Source organism: Sorex fumeus, unplaced genomic scaffold (assembly GCF_029834395.1).
Source record: "Sorex fumeus unplaced genomic scaffold, SorFum_2.1 ptg000054l, whole genome shotgun sequence".
Classification (NCBI taxonomy): domain Eukaryota; kingdom Metazoa; phylum Chordata; class Mammalia; order Eulipotyphla; family Soricidae; genus Sorex; species Sorex fumeus.
In genome coordinates, this window is record NW_026606111.1 from 34,827,637 (window position 1) to 34,847,035 (window position 19,399).

Genomic DNA, 19,399 nt, shown 5'->3' on the forward strand with positions numbered 1-19,399 from the left:
TTTACTGATGAAATGGCGTGTCGGATTTTGGAAGGGAGAACGTTGGGAACAACATATCCATCCAGTGAAATTTGGTATGTCGGCAAGTGGACATGGCTATCGAAGAGATTTGAGTAGAAGTCATGGATAATCTTCTCCATTGCCGTTCTGGAGGATGTGATGGATCCATCAGGACATCGGAGGGCAGTCATCTTGGTCTTGTAGTTGGCGAAGGACAGGCGGGTGTTACGAATACTTTTCCTGGCTTCTCTGCATCTACCAGTACTTCTGCTCTTCTCTCTTTGAGGTCTTCCTTGATCGCATCTCTGCACTGCTTTGCGAGCTCGGAAGTTAGCTTGCGGTTGCCTGAGGCATGCGCCAAACCACGCTGGCGAATTAGCTCAAGAGTTTTCGAAGATAGGTGATTTTTTGTGGCTATCTCTCTCTCTTGGCGTTCCTCGCACATTCATGGAGGTGCTGAACCAGTCGATCGTATTCCTCGTCCATGTTGTCAACAATGGCCTCTTCCCATGTTGCCACAATAGTACCAAAGAGTTCCCAGTTGGTGGTCATTCTGGGAGTTCTCTTTTTGAACTTTGCAGCCCTTTCTCCCTGCTCTGTGAAATAGAATTTTGCACGAAGGAGACGGTGGTCCGATCCCGTTCGAAATTTTGGGACAACAGCGACATCAGTCAGGCAAAACCATCGATTGAATATGATGTGGTCTATTTCGTTGTGGAATCATCCACCGGGAGTCTCCCATGTCCATCGTTTAGATTCTGCCTTCTGGAACTGTGAGTTACCATGAATGGTCTTGGTTGACATGATGAACTCAGGCAATCTCTCACCCTGTTCGTTCCATTCTAGGCCATGGGTCCCGATGTGAAGTTCTTCAGCTGATCTTCTCGGTCCTATCTTGGCATTAAAATCATCCACAATGATCTTTTAGAAGGTGTGGTCTTCTTTATAGAACTTCTCTAGCTCCAGGTAGAACTTCTCGATTTCTCTTTCATCATAATGAGATGTTGGTGCGTAGACAACGAAGATAGAAACTGCAGGCAGTGAACCACATCTATTCAAAGGTAAACGTCCGATTCGGGTTGTTAGGCATTCGAATGAATCAATGCTCTTGGCCAAGTTTGTGTTGACAAGGACACTGACGCCTCCAACACCTCTTTTATTGCATGTTCCGAGGAACAATTCTTCTCCAGTGTCGAAAACGGCATGGTGAGATTCGTGCCTTCTTGTCTTGGTCAGACCAATGATGTCGTACTTGATCATTCGCGCTTGTACCATCAGGTCCTCGATGGATGCATCTGATGCTAGCATACGTGCATTGAAAGTACAGACGATCATTTTTGTCTTCCTTCGTTGTGGCAGCCTAGGTCGACCTTGAGATTTTGTCGGCCTCTCCTTTCTCATCCTTCTCAGTGCTGCCATGTCGGTGAAGCCTTCAGGGTCAGGTGAATGAGACCAGTTGTAGTTACTGGTTTTGGCATATCGAATACACAACGGATAGCTTGCCAGGTTCTTCCGTGTGGGCGGAATACTCTCAGTAGCTTGCCAGTCTTTCCAAGAGGGATAGAGGCTTTTGGGGCGACCTCTAATCACCCTTGTAGGTGTTACCATATTTGAACCCTATCAAATATGGTACGACAATGCCACATGTTTACTCAGTTATTGTCATATCTAATAGGTTTCTTGTGTACTAATTTCATGCTCAGCCCTCAAGTATTGGTCTTCATAAGGGTTTTCTTCTCAACAAGTAAATATATTTGTGATTACTTTTTATGTAGGCAGTAAGAGCAAGACGGCAGGCTCACATTTCTATGGCAGCAGTTTAATAAACGAGAGCGAGCGCACTCTGGAGCCCAAGGACAATTAGTCACTAAAATATGACTGATTAGCCAGAGGAGATTATGGGTACTGTGAATAAAATCTTGGTTTTATATAAAAAATTATCATTCCTATTTTTCTTTTATTTAGACACTGTAAGGCCCTCCCGTTGATCATCGATTTGCTCGAGTGGGCCCAGTAACGTCTCCATTGGAGACTTTGTTGTTACTGTATATCCAATACTCTCGGTAGTTTGCCAGGCTCTCCCAGAGTGGCGGAGGAATCAAACTCGGGTCGGCCATGTTGGCCGCTTGTAAGGCGAATGCCCTACCCGCTGTGCTATCGCTCCAGTTTAGACACTGTGATTTAAGTAGATATTTACATGAGTTTTAGTTACATAATGTTCCCACCTCCACTACACTACCTCCATTCTCCATCCCAATAGCACTTACTCCAGATTACAACTCATTGGAAGTCTCACACCTTGATAGTAGCAAATCTAAGATTCATTGCTATAGTTTGGGTCCCTTGCTACAATAATGTGCAGTAAAGTACAGTGAACTACATATACATATATGTGTATATATATATACATATGTATGTGTGTATATATAGGTATATATAAACACTTTGTTTCTATACCATAGAGGGACTCAAGGTCCCTGATCTTTGTTCCTCCAGACTTCCTCTTCTTGTTTACCTCTTCTTCATGTTGCTTTCCTTGACAATTTTGGTTTTGGTAACAAATGACCTAGAACTAGTGTTTCTCTGAGCTTTGTTGTATATCACTGGGTAGGCATATTATTCTATGACTTGTGTGAGAACATCCAGGCTTGACCTTTTTCTTTCTGATTTATTTCACTTAATATAAGAACCTACAGTTTCATCTATGTTGCAGAAAATCGCATGGTTTTATTTCTCCTTGCGACTAAGTAGTACTCCATGTATATGTATACCACAACTTTGTTGTCACTGTCCTCCCGTTGTTCATCGATTTGCTCAAGCGGGCCCAATAACATCTCCATTGCAGACTGTTGTTACTGTGTTTGGCATATCGAATGTCACGGGTAGCTTGCCAGGCTCTGCCATGTGGGCGAGATACTCTCGGTAGCTTGCCGGGCACTCCGAGAGGGGTGGAGGAATCGAACTCGTGTCGGCCATGTTGTCTGCGTGCACGGCAAATGCCCTACCGCTGTGCTATCACTCCAGCCCTTTTGTTATACACTCTCAAATTGCCAGGGCTTGGAGAGCTATTGTGCTACGTACCACAATGAGTACTGGTGTCTCCATGTCTTTATTTTAGCGTCTTCTGTTAATACCATGCAGTGGGATCTCTGGCTCTTATGAGAGGTCTAGTCTTAAATTTTTGAGGAATATCCATAATGTTTTTCATAAGAACTGAACTCTTATGATCTTTTGTATTGCTGAGAAATCTATTGTAATTTCTCCCCTTTCATCTGTGATCCAATTTATCCATTTACCCATTTATTATTCCCACCCACCCTTATGACAAGCTAAGGGTTGAGTTTGTATGTCTTCTTTATTCTTTCAAAGAACAAGATCTTTGTTTCATTGTACCTATATATTGTTTTTTGATTTCTATATTACTTATTTTATTTCTCATTTTTATTATCTCCATTCTTTGGCTAATTTTTGGACACATACTTTGCTAGGACTATAAGATGAGTGTTTAGGACACTCATATGCACTTTTTTTTCTTTTAAAATATAGGTCTGTCACGGTCACATTCACGGTCTTCCCGTTGTTCATCGATTTGCTCAAGCAGGCCCAGTTATGTCTCCATCATGAGACTTGTTGTTACTGTGTTTGGCATATCGAATACGTCACGGGTAGCTTGCCAGGCTCTGCCGTGCGGGCGAGATACTCTTGGTAGCTTGCCAGGCTCTCCGAGAGGGGCGGAGGAATCGAACTCGTGTCGGCCATGTTGACTGTGTGCAAGGCAAATGCCCTACCACTGTGCTATCGCTCCAGCCCATAGTCCTGTAATTTTATAAATTTTCTCTTTAATACTACCTTTGCTGCTTTCCATAAATTCTGGTAGTTTACATCTTAATTCTAAATAGTTTCAAGCAAGCTTTTAATTTCTTCTTGATTTCCTCTATGACTCAGTTGCTATTTAGCACCATTCTGTTCAGTTTTCAAGTATTGGAGCTTTCCCCGATCTTCTCCTTTGCTTTTTAATTTCAACCTTCATAATGATATCTGCGATGCTTAAAAAAATTTCTATTTTTGTGACTTTCTCTATTTTATTTTATGTCCTAGTATATGATCTATCCTGAACAATGCTCCATGGACACTACTAAAGACTGTATTCAGCTTTTCGAGGGGATACAATCGTGTAGCTATCAATAAATCCCAGCTCTTCCAGATGCTCATTTTGGGCACTTTATACTTACTGATTTGCCATCTGGTTGATTTATCCAATGGTGAAAGTGGAGTGTTGAAGTCTTCAACTATGACTTTGTCTCTATTGATGTTTTTATTTCATTCCGTGAATAGTATCTTTATAAACTTTGCTGCCCTATCTTTCACTGCTTATATGTTGGGTATCAGGTCAGAGAGTTCTCAACTGGTTGCTTACCACAGTAAAGTGATTATTCTTATCTCTTATTATATAGCAAGATAAGCTATTTGATCTGAATAGAGCTGTCCCAGCCTTCCTTTCCACCACCCCCAACATTCACCCTTAGCTTGTGTGTTGTTTCCATCTTTTCACTCTGAGTCTGTGTTTAACTTGGAAATTCAAGTGAATTTCCTTCAAGCAGCAGAGTTTGGGTCTTACTTCCTGATCCATCCCACCACTCTATGCCTTTTAATTGAGGGGATTTCAGTCCATTGACTCAGACAAATTATTGATATGAAGGGCTATGTTGCCTTTTTCCAATGTGGTTGTGTTGTTTTTGCTTTTGGCCATTTGCCTTTTCTTTTCAATTTTTCAGTAATTCCTCTCTCCAGTTTACTTCAACAACAAGGTTTACAAAGTTATTCATGAGGATTTGTTACAGGCATTCAGTATTTCAACACTAATCCAACTACCACTGTCACCGTCCTTCAGAATTTGGTTCTTGTGACTCACAATTATTTTTTAAATTCCGTCAATAACACATTGCTGTTTCTGCCTGTTTTTTGTTCTATTTCCATTACTGTTAAGGTTATTTCAACAGGAATTCAGGAGTGAATCTAGTTCCTGCCTTTGTTGAAGACTTGTGTGAGGTATTCTGACTCAAACGTAAGAACCTGTAGTTTCCAAATAGTCCTTAATATGCATGCTCTAAATTGTGTATCAAGCTAAAGCTACCAAATAGAAGGATTTTGGAATTATTTCATCTTCAATTTTTTGAAAGTGCTACTGCAAAGCTTATGTTAAATCTTAAACGTTTGAGCTTTTCTTTCTGGATACATACTATTATTAAAGATGGTCCTTAGCATAACTGCATTTTTTACTTTCAATTGTTGTGCCACTACTGTCTAAGCTCAGGGATTATTCCTGACTCTGTGCTGAGGGAAAATTTTTGCCAATGCTATAAGGACCATTTGTATTGCTGGAAACTGAATCCTGGTTGGCACATTACCTTATCACTGTATCTTTTCTCTGGAAAGCATGATGACTTTTAAACTTTACAATGGTACCACAACAATATCAATTTAGTAGAAGCAATCTTTGTAGTTAGGGAATAATATTTTTATAAATATATTTCAGTTTAATTGTTTATAAATTATAATTTATTTAATATTTTATTACAAAGAAACTGAATTTGATTATTTTCTTTCTTTTTTTATTATTAGTGAAACTCCATGAGGTACAGTTGTAGATTTACAATTTTTTTGTGCTTGGGTTTTGATTATACAATGATCAGATACCCATCCCTCCACCAGTGCCCATTTTCCACCACCATGGATAATATCCCTCCCACCCTCATCCCCCCCATCCCACCCTGCCTCTGTCGGAGAGCAATCCCTTGTGTTCTCTCTCTCCTTTTGGGTGTTGTGGTCTGCAAAAGAGACATTGAGTGGCAAACATGTTCATTCCATAGTCTACTTTCTTTTTTTTTTTTTCCCCTTTATTTTATTTTATTTTTTTTAAAGTTGTAGATTTACAATTTTTTGTGCTTTGGTTTCAATTATACAATGATCAGATACCCATCCCTCCACCAGTGCCCATTTTCCACCACCATGGATAATATCCCTCCCACCCCCATCCCCCCATCCCCCCGTCTCTGTGGCAGGGCAATCCCCTGTGTTCTCTCTCTCCTTTTGGGTGTTGTGGTCTGCAAAAGAGGCATTGAGTGGCAAACATGTTCAGTCCATAGTCTACTTTCGACATGCATCTCCCCTCCTGGGAGGATCCTCCAAACATCCTTTATTTGGTGCTCCCTTCTCTATCTGAATAGCCCTTTCCTCTAGGATACCCGGCTGGCCTCTAAGTTATGGAGTAATCCTCCTGGTGCTGATCTCAGCTATTCTTGGGTATTAATCTCATACTTTGTTACTTTATATCCCCCAGATGAATGCAATCTTTCTATGTCTATCCCTCTCTTTCTGACTCATTTCGCTTAGCATGATACTTTCCATATTGTACCACTTGTATGTAAATTTCATGACTTCATCTTTTCTAAGAGCTACATAGTACTCCATTGTGTAGATGTACCAAAGTTTCTTTAACCAGTCATCTGTTCTTGGGCATTCAGGTTTCTTCCAGTTTCTGGCTATTGTAAAGAGGGCTGCAATGAACAAACAAGTGCAGATGTCACTTCGACTATACATTTTTGCCTCTCTGGGATATATTCCCAGGAGTGGTATTGCTGGGTCAAATGGGAGCTCAATTTCTAATTTTTTGAGAATCGTCCATACTGTTTTCCAGAAGGGCTGAACCAGTCGGCATTCCCACCAACAGTGAAGGAGTGTCCCTTTCTCGCCACAACCACGCCAGCATCGGTTGCTTTTGTTCTTTTGAATGTGGGCCAGTCTCTGAGGTGTGAGATGGTATCTCATTGTGGTTTTGATCTGCATCTCCCTGATGATTAATGATGTAGAGCATTTTCTCATGTGCTTTTTTGCCATTCGGATTTCTTCTTTGAGAAAGTTTCTGTTCATTTCATTGCCCCATTTTTGGATGGGGTTGGATGTTTTCTTCTTGTGGAGTTTAACCAGTATTTTGTATATCCTGGATATCAACCCCTTGTCAGATGTGTATTCGGTGAATATCCTTTCCCATTCTGTAGACTGTCTTTGTATTTTGGTCACTGTTTCTTTGGAGGTGCAGAAGCTTCTTAGTTTAAGATAGTCCCATTTGTCTATCTCTGTTTTCACTTGCTTGGCCAGTGGCGTGGCATCTTTGAAGATACCATTAGCTTCAATGTCATGGAGGGTTTTGCCAACTTTATCTTCAATGTACCTTATGGTTTCTGGTCTGATGTTGAGGTCTTTAATCCATTTTGATCTTACTTTTGTACATGGTGTTAGGCAGAGTTCTGAGCCTATTTTTTTGCATGTAGCCGTCCAGTGATGCCAACACAATTTATTAAAGAGGCTTTCCTTACTCCACTTCACATTACTTGCACCTTTATCAAAGATTAGATGAGCATATGATTGAGGAGAGATGTCAGTGTATTCAACCCTGTTCCATTGGTCTGCAGTTCTGCCTTTGTTCCAGTACCATGCTGTTTTAATTATTACTGCTTTGTAGTACAGTTTGAAGTTCGGGAGGTTGATTCCTCCCATTTTCTTTTTCCCAAGAATTGCTTTAGCTATTCGTGGGGGCTTATTGTTCCATATAAATTTCAAGAGTGTTTGCTCCATTTCTTTGAAGAATGTCATGGGTATCCTTATAGGGATTGCATTGAATTTATACAATGCTTTCGGTAGTATTGCCATTTTGACAATGTTAAGTCTCCCGACCCATGAGCAGGGGATATCTTTCCATTTCCTCATGTCCTCTTTTATTTCCTGAAGTAGCGTTTTGTAGTTTTCTTTGTACAGGTCCTTTACTTCCTTAGTTAAGCTGATTCCTAGGTACTTGATTTTCTGGGGCACAATTGTGAATGGGATTGTTTTTTTCATGTTGCTTTCTTCTCTCTCACTGTTTGCGTATAGGAAAGCCATGGACTTTTGGGTATTGATTTTATAACCTGAAACTTTACTATACGAGTCTATTGTTTCTAAGAGTTTTTTGGTGGAAGTTATTGGGTTCTCTAAGTAGAGTATCATATCATCTGCGAATAGTGAGAGCTTGATTTCTTCCTTTCCTACCTGAATGCCCTTAATATCTTTTTCCTGCCTAATCGCTATTGCAAGTACTTCCAGTACTATATTGAACAGCAGTGGAGAGAGTGGGCATCCCTGTCTCGTCCCTGATCTTAGAGGGAAGGCTCTCAGTTTTTCCCCATTGAGGATGATGCTTGCTGTAGGCTTGTGGTAGATGGCTTTAATTATGTTGAGGAGGGTCCCCTCTATACCCATTTTGGCTAGGGTTTTCATCATAAAGGGGTGCTGGATCTTATCAAATGCTTTCTCTGCATCTATTGATATGATCATATGCTTTTTATCTTTTCTTTTGTTGATATGGTGGATTATGTTGATTGATTTCCGAATGTTGAACCATCCTTGCATCCCTGGGATGAATCCTACTTGGTCATGGTGTATGATCTTTTTGATGAGTAGTTGGATTCTATTTGCTAGTAGTTTGTTGAGGATCTTTGCATCTGTGTTCATCAGGGATATCGGCCTGTAATTCTCTTTCTTTGTGGTATCTCTGTCTGCTTTTGGTATCAGTGTGATATTTGCTTCGTAGAAACTGTTTGGAAGTGTTTTTGATATTTCAATTTCGTGGAAAAGCTTAAAGAGTATTGGGAGTAAGTCCTCTTTAAAGATTTGGAAGAATTCACTAGTGAATCCATCCGGGCCAGGACTTTTGTGCTTGGGGAGACTTTTTCTTACCATTTCAATTTCCTTGATGGTGATAGGTCTGTTCAGGTATTCCAGGTCTTCTTGGTTCAGCCTTGGGAGTCTGTAGGAGTCTAGGAATTTATCCATTTCCTCGAGGTTTTGATGTTCCGTGGCATAAAGCTTCTCAAAGTACTCCCTGAGGATCCTCTGAATTTCTGTGGTTTCTGTTGTAATGACCCCCTTTTCATTTCTGATTCGGTTTATTAGGGTTTTCTCTCTCCCTTTCTTTGTGAGTTTTGCTAGAGGCTTATCGATCTTGTTAATTTTCTCAAAGAACCAGCTCTTGGTTTCATTGATCTTTCGGATTGTTTTTTGGGTTTCCATCTCGTTAATCTCTGCTCTGAGTTTTATTATTTCCTTTCTCCTGTTCGGGTTGTGCTCCTTTTTTTGGTCCTTCTCCAAGCTCTTAAGCTGTGAGGTTAGGTTACTTATGTGTGCTCGCTCCTCCTTCCTGAGGAATGCTTGTAGAGCTATAAACTTTCCTCTTAACACAGCCTTTGCTGTGTCCCATAAGTTTTGGTAACTCGTGTTCTCATTTTCATTCGTTTCTAGGAATCTTTTGATTTCCTCTTTGATTTCCTGTCTAATCCACTCGTTGTTCAATAGTGCACTGTTTAATTTCCAGGTGTTTGATTTAGTTTTCTGTTTTTGTGTGTGATTTACTTCTAATTTCAGCGCATTATGGTCTGAGAAGATTGTTGATACAATCTCTACCTTCTTAATTTTATGGAGGCATGTTTTGTGGCTCAGCATGTGGTCTATCTTGGAGAATGTTCCATGTACGCTTGAGAAGAATGTGTATTCAGCTTTTTGTGGATGAAGTGTCCTGTATATATCTACTAAGTCCCTTTCTTCCATTGTTTCCCTCAAATGAAGTATGTCCTTGCTAAGCTTGAGTCTGGTTGATCTATCAAGAGGTGACAAAGCAGTGTTGAAGTCTCCCACTAGTATTGTGTTGCTATTGATGTCTTTTTCCAAATCTATGAGTAATTGTTTTAAGTACTTTGCTGGTCTCTCATTAGGTGCATATACATTTATTATTGTAAGTTCTTCCTGTTGTACAGATCCTCTGATCAATAAGTAATGGCCTTCACTGTCTCTTATGACCTTCCTCACTCTGAAATCAATGTGGTCTGATATAAGGATGGCTACCCCAGCTTTTTTATGGGAGCTGTTTGCCTGTAGAATTGTTTTCCAGCCTTTGACTCTGAGTCTGTGTTTGCTTTGACTATTGAGATGCGTTTCTTGCAGGCAGCAGAATGTTGGGTTCAATTTTCTAATCCATCCTGCCACTCTATGTCTTTTAATTGGTGCGTTTAGCCCATTGACATTGAGAGAGATTATTGTTATGGGATTTTGTCCCATTGTTATGTTAAAATTGGGTGTATTTGAGGAGCCTTTCTTGCCTTAAAGTAGCCCATTTAGTTGTTCTTGTAACCATGGTTTTGAGTCTATGAAGTTCCTGAGCTGTTGTTTGTCTGTGAAACTGTGTGTTGTTCCTTCTATTATGAATGAGAGTCTTGCTGGGAAAAGTATTTTGGGGGAGGCATTTATTTCATTGAGTTTTTTTACTCCATAGTCTACTTTCGACATGCATCTCCCCTCCTGGGAGGATCCTCCAAACACCCTTTATTTGTTGCTCCCTTCTCTATCTGAGCTGCCCTTTCCCCTAGAATGCCCGGCTGGCCTCTAAGCTATGGAGTAATCCTCCTGGTGCTGATCTCAGCTATTCTTGGGTATTAATCTCATATTTTGTTACTTTATATTCCCCAGATGAATCCAATCTTTCTATGTCTATCCCTCTCTTTATGACTCATTTTGCTTAGCATGATACTTTCCATGTTGTAGCACTTGTATGTAAATTTCATGACTTCATCTTTTCTAACAGCTACATAGTACTCCATTGTGCAGATGTACTAAAGTTTCTTTAACAAGTCATCTGTTCTTGGGCGTTCAGATTTCTTCCAGTTTCTGTCTACTGTAAAGAGTGCTGCAATGAACAAACAAGTGCAGATGTCACTTCGACTATACTTTTTTGCCTCTCTGGGATATATTCCCAGGAGTGGAATTGCTGGGTTAAATGGGAGCTCAATTTCTAATTTTTTGAGAATCGTCCATACTGTTTTCCAGAAAAACTGAACCAGTCAACATTCCCACCAACAGTGAAGGAGTGTCCCTTTCTCGCCACATCTGCACCAGCATTAGTTGCTTTTGTTCTTTTGAATGTGGGCCAGTCTCTGAGGTGTGAGATGGTATCTCATTGTGGTTTTGATCAGCATCTCCCTGATGATTAATGATGTAGAGCATTTTCTCTTGTGCTTTTTTGCCATTCGGATTTCTTCCTTGAGAAAGTTTCTGTTCATTTCATTGCCCCATTTTTGGATGGGGTTGGATGTTTTCTTCTTGTGGAGTTCAACCAGTATTTTGTATATCCTTGATATCAACCCCTTGTCAGATGTGTATTCAGCGAATATTCTTTCCCATTCTGTAGACTGTCTTTGTATTTTGGTCACTGTTTCTTTGGAGGTGCAGAAGCTTCTTAGTTTAAGATAGTCCCATTTATCTATCTCTATTTTCACTTGCTCAGACAGTGGCGTGGCATCTTTGAAGATACCATTAGCTTCAATATCATGTAGGATTTTGCCAACTTTGTCTTCAATGTACCTTATGGTTTCTGGTCTGATGTTGAGGTCTTTAATCCATTTTGATCTTACTTTTGTATATGGTGTTAGGCAGAGTTCTGAGCCCATTTTTTTGCATGTAGCCATCCAGTGATGACAACACAATTTGTTAAAGAGGCTATCCTTATTCCACTTCACATTTCTTGCACCTTTATCAAAGATTAGATGATCATATGATTGAGGGGAGATGTCAGTGTATTCAACCCTGTTCCATTGGTCTGCAGTTCTGCCTTTGTTCCAGTACCATGCTGTTTTACTTATTATTGCTTTGTAGTAGAGTTTGAAGTTAGGGAGGTTGATACCTCCCATTTTCTTTTTCCCAAGAATTGGTGTAGCTTTTCGTGGGGGCTTATTGCTCCATATAAATTTCAGGCGTGTTTGCTCCATTTCTTTGAAGAATGTCATGGGTATCCTTATAGGGATTGCATTGAAATTATACAATGCTTTTGGTAGTATAGCCATTTTGACTATGTTAAGTCTCCCAACACATGAGCAGCGAATATCTTTCCATTTCCTCATGTCCTCTTTTATTTCCTGAAGTAGCGTTTTGTAGTTTTCTTTGTACAGGTCCTTTACTTCCTTAGTTAAGCTGATTCTTAGGTACTTGATTTTCTGGGGCACAATTGTGAAAGGGATTGTTTTTTTCATGTTGCTTTCTTTTCTCTCACTTTTTGCGAATAGGAAAGCCATGGACTTTTGGTTATTGGTTTTATAGCCTGCAAGTTTACTATACAAGTGTATTGTTTCTAGGAGTTTTTTGGTGGAGGTTATTGGGTTCTCTAAGTATAGTATCATATCATCTGAGAATAGTGAGAGCTTGATTTCTTCCTTTCCTACCTGAATGCCCTTAATGTCTTTTTCTTGCCTAATCGCTATTGCAAGTACTTCCAGTACTATATTGAACAGCAGTGGAGAGAGTGGGTATCCTTGTCTTTTCCCTGATCTCCCTAACTTCAAACTCTACTACAAAGCAGTAATAAGGGAAAAACTGAAGGCTCTCAGTTTTTCCCCATTTAGGATGATGTTTGCTGTAGGCTCGTGGTAGATGGTTTTAACTGTCTTGAGGAAAGTCCCCTCTCTACCCATTTTGGCTAGGGTTTTCATCATAAAGGGGTGCTGGATCTTGTCAAATGCTTTCTCTGCATCTATTGATATGATCATGTGCTTTTTAACTTTTCTTTGATAGGGCTGGAGCGATAGCACAGCGGGTAGGTCGTTCGCCTTACAAGCGGCCAACATGGCCGACCCAAGCGCGATTCCTCCGCCCCTCTCAGAGAGCCCGGCAAGCTACCGAGAGTATTCGATATGCCAGACACAGTAACAACAAAGTCTCCAATGGAGACGTTACTGGGCCCGCTCGAGCAAATCGACAATCAACGGGAGGGCCTTTGTTGATATGATGGATTGTGTTGATTGATTTCTGAACATTAAACCATCCTTGCATCCCTGGGATGAATCCTAATTGGTCATAGTGTATGATTTTTTTGATGAGTAGTTGGACTCTATTTGCTAGTAGTGTGTTGAGGATCTTTGCATCTGTGTTCATCAGGGATATAGGCCTGTAATTCTCTTTCTTTGTGGTATCTCTGTCTGCCTTTGGTATCAGTGTGATATTTGCTTCGTAGAAACTGTTCGGAAGTGTTTTTGATATTTCAATTTTGTGGAAAAGCTTAAAGAAGATTGGGAATAAGTTCTCTTTAACGATTTGGAAGAATTCACTAGTAAATCAATCCGGGCCAGGACTTTTGTGCTCGGGGAGACTTTTTATTACCATTTCAATTTCCTTGATGGCGATAATCTGTTCAGGTAATCCAGGTCTCTTGTTTCAGCCTTGGGAGTCTGTAGGAGTCTAGGAATTTATCCATTTCCTCGAGGTTTTGATGTTCTGTGGCATAAAGCTACTCAAAGTACTCCCTGAGGATCCTTTGAATTTCTGTAGTTTCTGTTGTAATGACCCCCTTTTCATTTCTGATTTGGTTCATTAGGGTTTTCTCTCTCCCTTTCCTTGTGAGTTTTGCTAGAGGATTATTTTCTTAATTGTAAACTAAAACAAATATTTTGAGTGTGTTTGTGTTCAAGTACATGATATTAAAATATACTCTAGTTTATAAAATCATTGTTGACTTGAGATATTTTCAATTTGTGTGGATTTGTTGGAACATCACTGTCAATGCGTCTGTCCTCCCGTTGTTCATCTATTTGCTCGAGCGTGTCCAGTAACGTCTCCATCGTGAGAATTGTTGTTACCGTGTTTGGCATATAACCTACATCACAGGTTTTTTGCCAGGCTTTGCTGTGCAAACTAGATACTCTCAGTAGCTTCCAGGGCTCTCCAAGAGGGGCGGAGGAATCTAACTCAGGTTGGCTATGTTGGCCACTTGCGAGGCAAGTGCCCTACCTTCTGTGCTATTGCTCGAGCCCGTTGGAACATAATCCTTTTGTAATTCAAGAAAGACCTATAATTATTTTAGTTTTTTTCTTATTAAACGTAAGCTCAGTAAATACAGGTAGCATATATTTACTTTTCTCATCAGGTTGAGCACCAGCTCAAACATAAGATTCTAAAAATATTGGTTAAATGAATGAATGAATGAATAAATAAAAATAAGCTGTTTTCATAAAATTAAAGAACTGTAAGGTCTAACAAAGCTAATAACCTGCCTTTCTACAAAAAACTGGCAAGCACTAGATCCTTTTTAAACTTCAGCCTTACAGTAAGAACAAATAGATTTTGTTTTCTAAAATGTGAGAGAGATACTAATCTGTATCTTATGCATTCCTTATAAACTGAATAGGCTTTTAAACTCAAAACTCTTTCAGGATCTCAAAAGTGCTGTGCAAACACTCTGCAACTTTCTTGGGAAAGAACTCAGTGAAGATGATGTGGATGCTGTTGTGAGACAAGCTACATTTAAGAATATGAAATCTGATTCACGAGCAAATTACAATGATATACTCAAAAATGAAGTTGGAACAAAAAGTGAAGGGCATTTTCTGCGCAAAGGTAACAGTCAGTGGTTTAGGTTTTGGCATTTCCTTGAATCCTATTTATTTTAGGCTAAATATATTATAATTCCTCACTGTCACTGTCACTGTTATTGTGCTCCCGTTGTTCATCCATTTGCTCAAGCGGGCCCAGTAACATTGTAACACTTGTTACTGTGTTTAGCATATCGAATACATCACGGGCACCTTGCCAGGCTTTGCCGTGGGGGCGAAATACTCTCAGTTGCTTGCTGGGTTCTCTGAGAGGGGTGGTGGAATCGAACTTGGGTCAGCAGTGTTGGCCACATGCAAGGAAATGCCCTAGCCGCTGTGTTATCGCTCTAGCCCATAATTCCTCAATAACCCTCAAAACATAACAAATTGGGCTTTTAAGCAAAATCAAGTTCTCACCTGAAAATATCTAAAAAATATCCTATTAATCTAAGCACTTTTTTGAAAAAAGAAAATCAATAACTAAACTTAATATTAAAGTTTAGTCTTAAGTTATTTTTCTTTTATAAGTGTTTATATTTTAAAATATTCCAGGAAGTCTTTCCTAAATATATTTGGATATTAGAGCATTTCTATCAATTTTTCTTTATTTCTCTTTGCTAGTTTCATAGTACTTTTAAAGTTATACTTCAGTTTTATTTTAAAATTTAATTTAGAAGTTTTATTTTAAATCTCTCTAATTTAAAACATATTTAAGGGACATACAGAGAGAGGAAAAGAGTCTTCTGCATTTTGATGGGGCTTGTACATTGCATACCACAAACATTCATACTATAATAGATATGTTACCTCAAATACAGCATAAATATAAAAAATACACAGAGGTATCAGATTTGTACAGGGGAGGAAATTTGGATGAACATATTTCTTTGTCAACAATTTTTATGTTGAAAAAAGTGATGACATTAATCCAATTGAATGAGTTCTGGAAGCAGCAAATATTGTAACAAATCGGCTATGAATTTCATTAACATGATCTGCTATAATTTCCATTTTCCAGTAAAATTACAGCAATGGAAGTTCTGGGAATCATTTTTTAATATGACATTGTTGCTTAAATAGCTCTGTTCTGTTTACGCAGTTTAGAAAATACTGATTTATTTATAAAAATTTAAGACATACTCAATTGTATGTGTGTTTTGCAATTATGTGATGTATCAACTATAGCTTAATGAGAAGTATGTTGCCTGGAATTTATTAAAATATATCTTTAAATGTTATTCAATTCATATTTATTTTTCTCTAAAGAAAGGTTATAATTGAATTATGGTAGTTGATGAAATTTAAAAGAGGAATAATTTGACATACTTACATAAGGAAAAATGAATTCTTAAGCCTAATTGACAATGAATAATTATTATCTTTTCTTAAAAAGGAGAGTAAACAGTGTTGTGGAATTTTTTGCCTTGAAAGATCTAATTTCTCAACTAGGATCTAACATGTAACTATCACATTAGGTACCATTGGTGATTGGAAAAACCATTTCACTGTGGCGCAAAGTGAAAGATTTGACATGATATTCCAAAGGAAGATGAAAGACATGCCATTGAAGTTCATCTGGGATATAAATGAGGAGTAGAATCGGTTTGAAAGAATCATGTAAGAATCTATCAAAGGACACATTTTAGATAAATTTTCAATAGTGCTTCCCATAAAAAATTAGTCATAAAAGTCGATTAATAAAAATGCTGCCTGTCTGATGCATAGTGAAACTTTAAAAATTAAAAGCACTTGGGAGATGCTATGTATTGTTTTCATGTACAAAAAGGAGTAGTGGGAAACTTGCAACAGGATTTGGAAGTGTCTTGAAATTTCAGTAGTATGCGTTTTTTCCCTTGTTTACTATTATGTTTCATATCAATAAAGATTAAAATCATTGTATCCTTATATTTAAGTTTTGATTATTTGATATAAGTTCCATGTCAAAAAATGAAGTATCTCTTTGATAGTTTATTAGATCACAAAGTTTGCACCAAATTCCAAAGATGAATCAAGCATGTAATTGACCCGGGTTCAATTCCTCCGTCCCTCTCACAGAACCCAGCAAGCTACTGAGAATATCTTGCCTGCACAGCAAAGCCTAGCAAGCTACACTTAATATATTCAATATGCCAAAAACAGAAACAAAAAGTCTCACAATGTGTTGTGACACATTACTGGTGCCTGTTCGAGAAAATCGGTGAACAACAGGAGGCCAGTGCTACAGTACTACTTTAATACTTTGCTAGGAAAACTGTGTTCATTATGCCTTTCAATGACTAATTTAACATGAATATAAATAGTTTAAAATTGAAGTAGTTTTTTTTTTGGCATGCTTACATCATTTTTATTTTATAGAATCAGCATATGTCTTATAGAACCAAAGTTTCTGGGACCAGAAAACTGAGACTTGAATTTGGGCCTACCATTTTCTGAGTCACTTTTTTTTTTATTATTATTAGTGAAACACCATGAGGTACAGTTGTAGATTTACAAATTTTTGTGCTTGGATCTCGGTCATACCACGATCAAATACCCATCCCTCCACCAGTGCCCATTTTCCACCACCAGGATAATATCCCTCCCCCCATCCCCCCATCCCCCCCTGCCACTGTGGCAGGGCATTCCCTTTTGTTCTCTCTCTCCTTTTGGGTGTTGTGATCAGCAAAAGAGGCATTGAGTGGCGAACATGTTCAGTCCAGTCTACTTTCAACCTGCATCTCCCCTCCTGGGAGGATCCTCCAAACACCCTCCACTTGGTGTTCCCCTTTCTATCTGAATTGTCCTTTCCCCTAGAATATCCGGCTGGCCTCTAAGTTATGGAGTAATTCTCCTGGTGTTGATCTCAGCTATTCTTGGGTATTAATCTCATATTTTGTTACTTTATATCCCCCAGATGAATGCAATCTTTCTATGTCTATCCCTCTCTTTCTGACTCATTTCGCTTAGGATGATACTTTCCATATTGTACCACTTGTATGTAAATTTCATGACTTCATCTTTTCTAAGAGCTACATAGTACTCCATTGTGTAGATGTACCAAAGTTTCTTTAACCAGTCATCTGTTCTTGGGCACTCAGGTCTCTTCCAGTTTCTGGCTACTGTAAAGAGTGCTGCAATGAACAAACAAGTGCAGATGTCACATCGGCTACACATTTTTGCCTCTCTGGGATATATTCCCAGGAGTGGTATCGCTGGGTCAAATGGGAGCTCAATTTCTAATTTTTTGAGGAACGTCCATACTGTTTTCCAAAAGGGCTGAACCAGTCGGCATTCCCACCAACAGTGAAGGAGTGTCCCTTTCTCGCCACATCCGCGCCAGCATCGGTTGCTTTTGTTCTTTTGAATGTGGGCCAGTCTCTGAGGTGTGAGATGGTATCTCATTGTGGTTTTGATCTGCATCTCCCTGATGATTAATGATGTAGAGCATTTTCTCATGTGCTTTTTTGCCATTCGGATTTCTTCCTTGAGGAACTTTCTGTTCATTTCATTGTCACATTTTTGGATGGGGTTGGATGTTTTCTTCTTGTGGATTTCAACCAATATTTTGTATATCCTTGATATCAACCACTTGTCAGATGTGTATTCAGCGAATATTCTTTCCCATTCTGTAGACTGTCTTTGTATTTTGGTCACTGTTTCTTTGGAGGTACAGAAGCTTCTTAGTTTAAGATAGTCCCATTTATCTATCTCTGTTTTCACTTGCTCAGCCAGTGGCGTGTCATCTTTGAACATACCATTAGCCTCAATGTCATGGAGGGTTTTGCCAACTTTGTCTTCAATGTATCTTATGGTTTCTGGTCTGATGTTGAGGTCTTTAATCCACTTTGATCTTACCTTTGTACATGGTGTTAGGCAGAGTTCTGAGCCCATTTTTTTGCATGTAGCCATCCAGTGATGTCAGCACAATTTGTTAAAGAGGCTTTCCTTACTCCACTTCACATTTCTTGCACCTTTATCAAAGATTAGATGATCATATGATTGAGGGGAGATGTCAGTGTATTCAACTCTGTTCCATTGGTCTGCAGTTCTGCCTTTGTTCCAGTACCATGCTGTTTTGATTATTACCGCTTTGTAGTAAAGTTTGAAGTTCGGGAGGTTGATTCCTCCCATTTTTTTTTCCCAAGAATTGCTTTAGCTATTCGTGGGGTTTTATTGTTCCATATAAATTTCAGGAGTATTTGCTCCATTTCTTTGAAGAATGTCATGGGTATCCTTATAGGAATTGCATGGAATTTATACAATGCTTTCGGTAGTATTGCCATTTTGACAATGTTAAGTCTCCGGACCCATGAGCAGGGGATGTCTTTCCATTTCCTCATGTCCTCTTTTATTTCCTGAAGTAGCGTTTTGTAGTTTTCTTTGTACAGGTCCTTTACTTCCTTAGTTAAGCTGATTCCTAGGTACTTGATTTTCTAGGGCACAATTGTGAACGGGATTGATTTTTTCATATAGCTTCCCTCTCTCTCACTTTTGCGTATAGGAAAGCCATGGACTTTTGGGTATTGATTTTATAGCCTGCAACTTTACTATACAAGTCTATTGTTTCTAGGAGTTTTTTGGTGGAGGTTATTGGGTTCTCTAAGTATAGTATCATATCTTCTGTGAATAGTGAGAGCTTCATTTCTTCCTTTCTTACCTGAATGCCCTTAATATCTTTTTCATGCCTAATTGCTATTGCAAGTACTTCCAGTACTATATTGAACAGCAGTGGAGAGAGTGGGCATCCTTGTCTCGTCCCTGATCTTAGAGGGAAGGCTCTCAGTTTTTCCCCATTGAGGATGATGCTTGCTGTAGGCTTGTGGTAGATGGCTTTAACTATGCTGAGGAAAGTCCCCTCTATACCCATTTTGGCTAGGGTTTTCATCATAAAGGGGTGCTGGATCTTGTCAAATGCTTTCTCAGCATCTATTGATATGATAATATGCTTTTTATCTTTTCTTTTGTTGATATGATGGATT

The 19,399-nt window shown here is 39.1% G+C and overlaps 1 protein-coding gene across 1 annotated transcript in view; it reads left to right on the forward strand.

Annotated features, from left to right (window-relative positions):
* Positions 1-16,057, forward strand: part of LOC130033546 (amine sulfotransferase-like) — a 28,645-nt gene extending 12,588 nt beyond the window's left edge. The window contains exons 6-7 of the mRNA XM_056125311.1: positions 14,283-14,466; positions 15,917-16,057. Of these exons, the coding sequence (XP_055981286.1) occupies positions 14,283-14,466; positions 15,917-16,038 (306 nt within the window). The 3' untranslated portion in view covers positions 16,039-16,057. The remainder of the gene's footprint in view (positions 1-14,282; positions 14,467-15,916) is intronic.
* Positions 16,058-19,399: the final 3,342 nt, after the last annotated feature.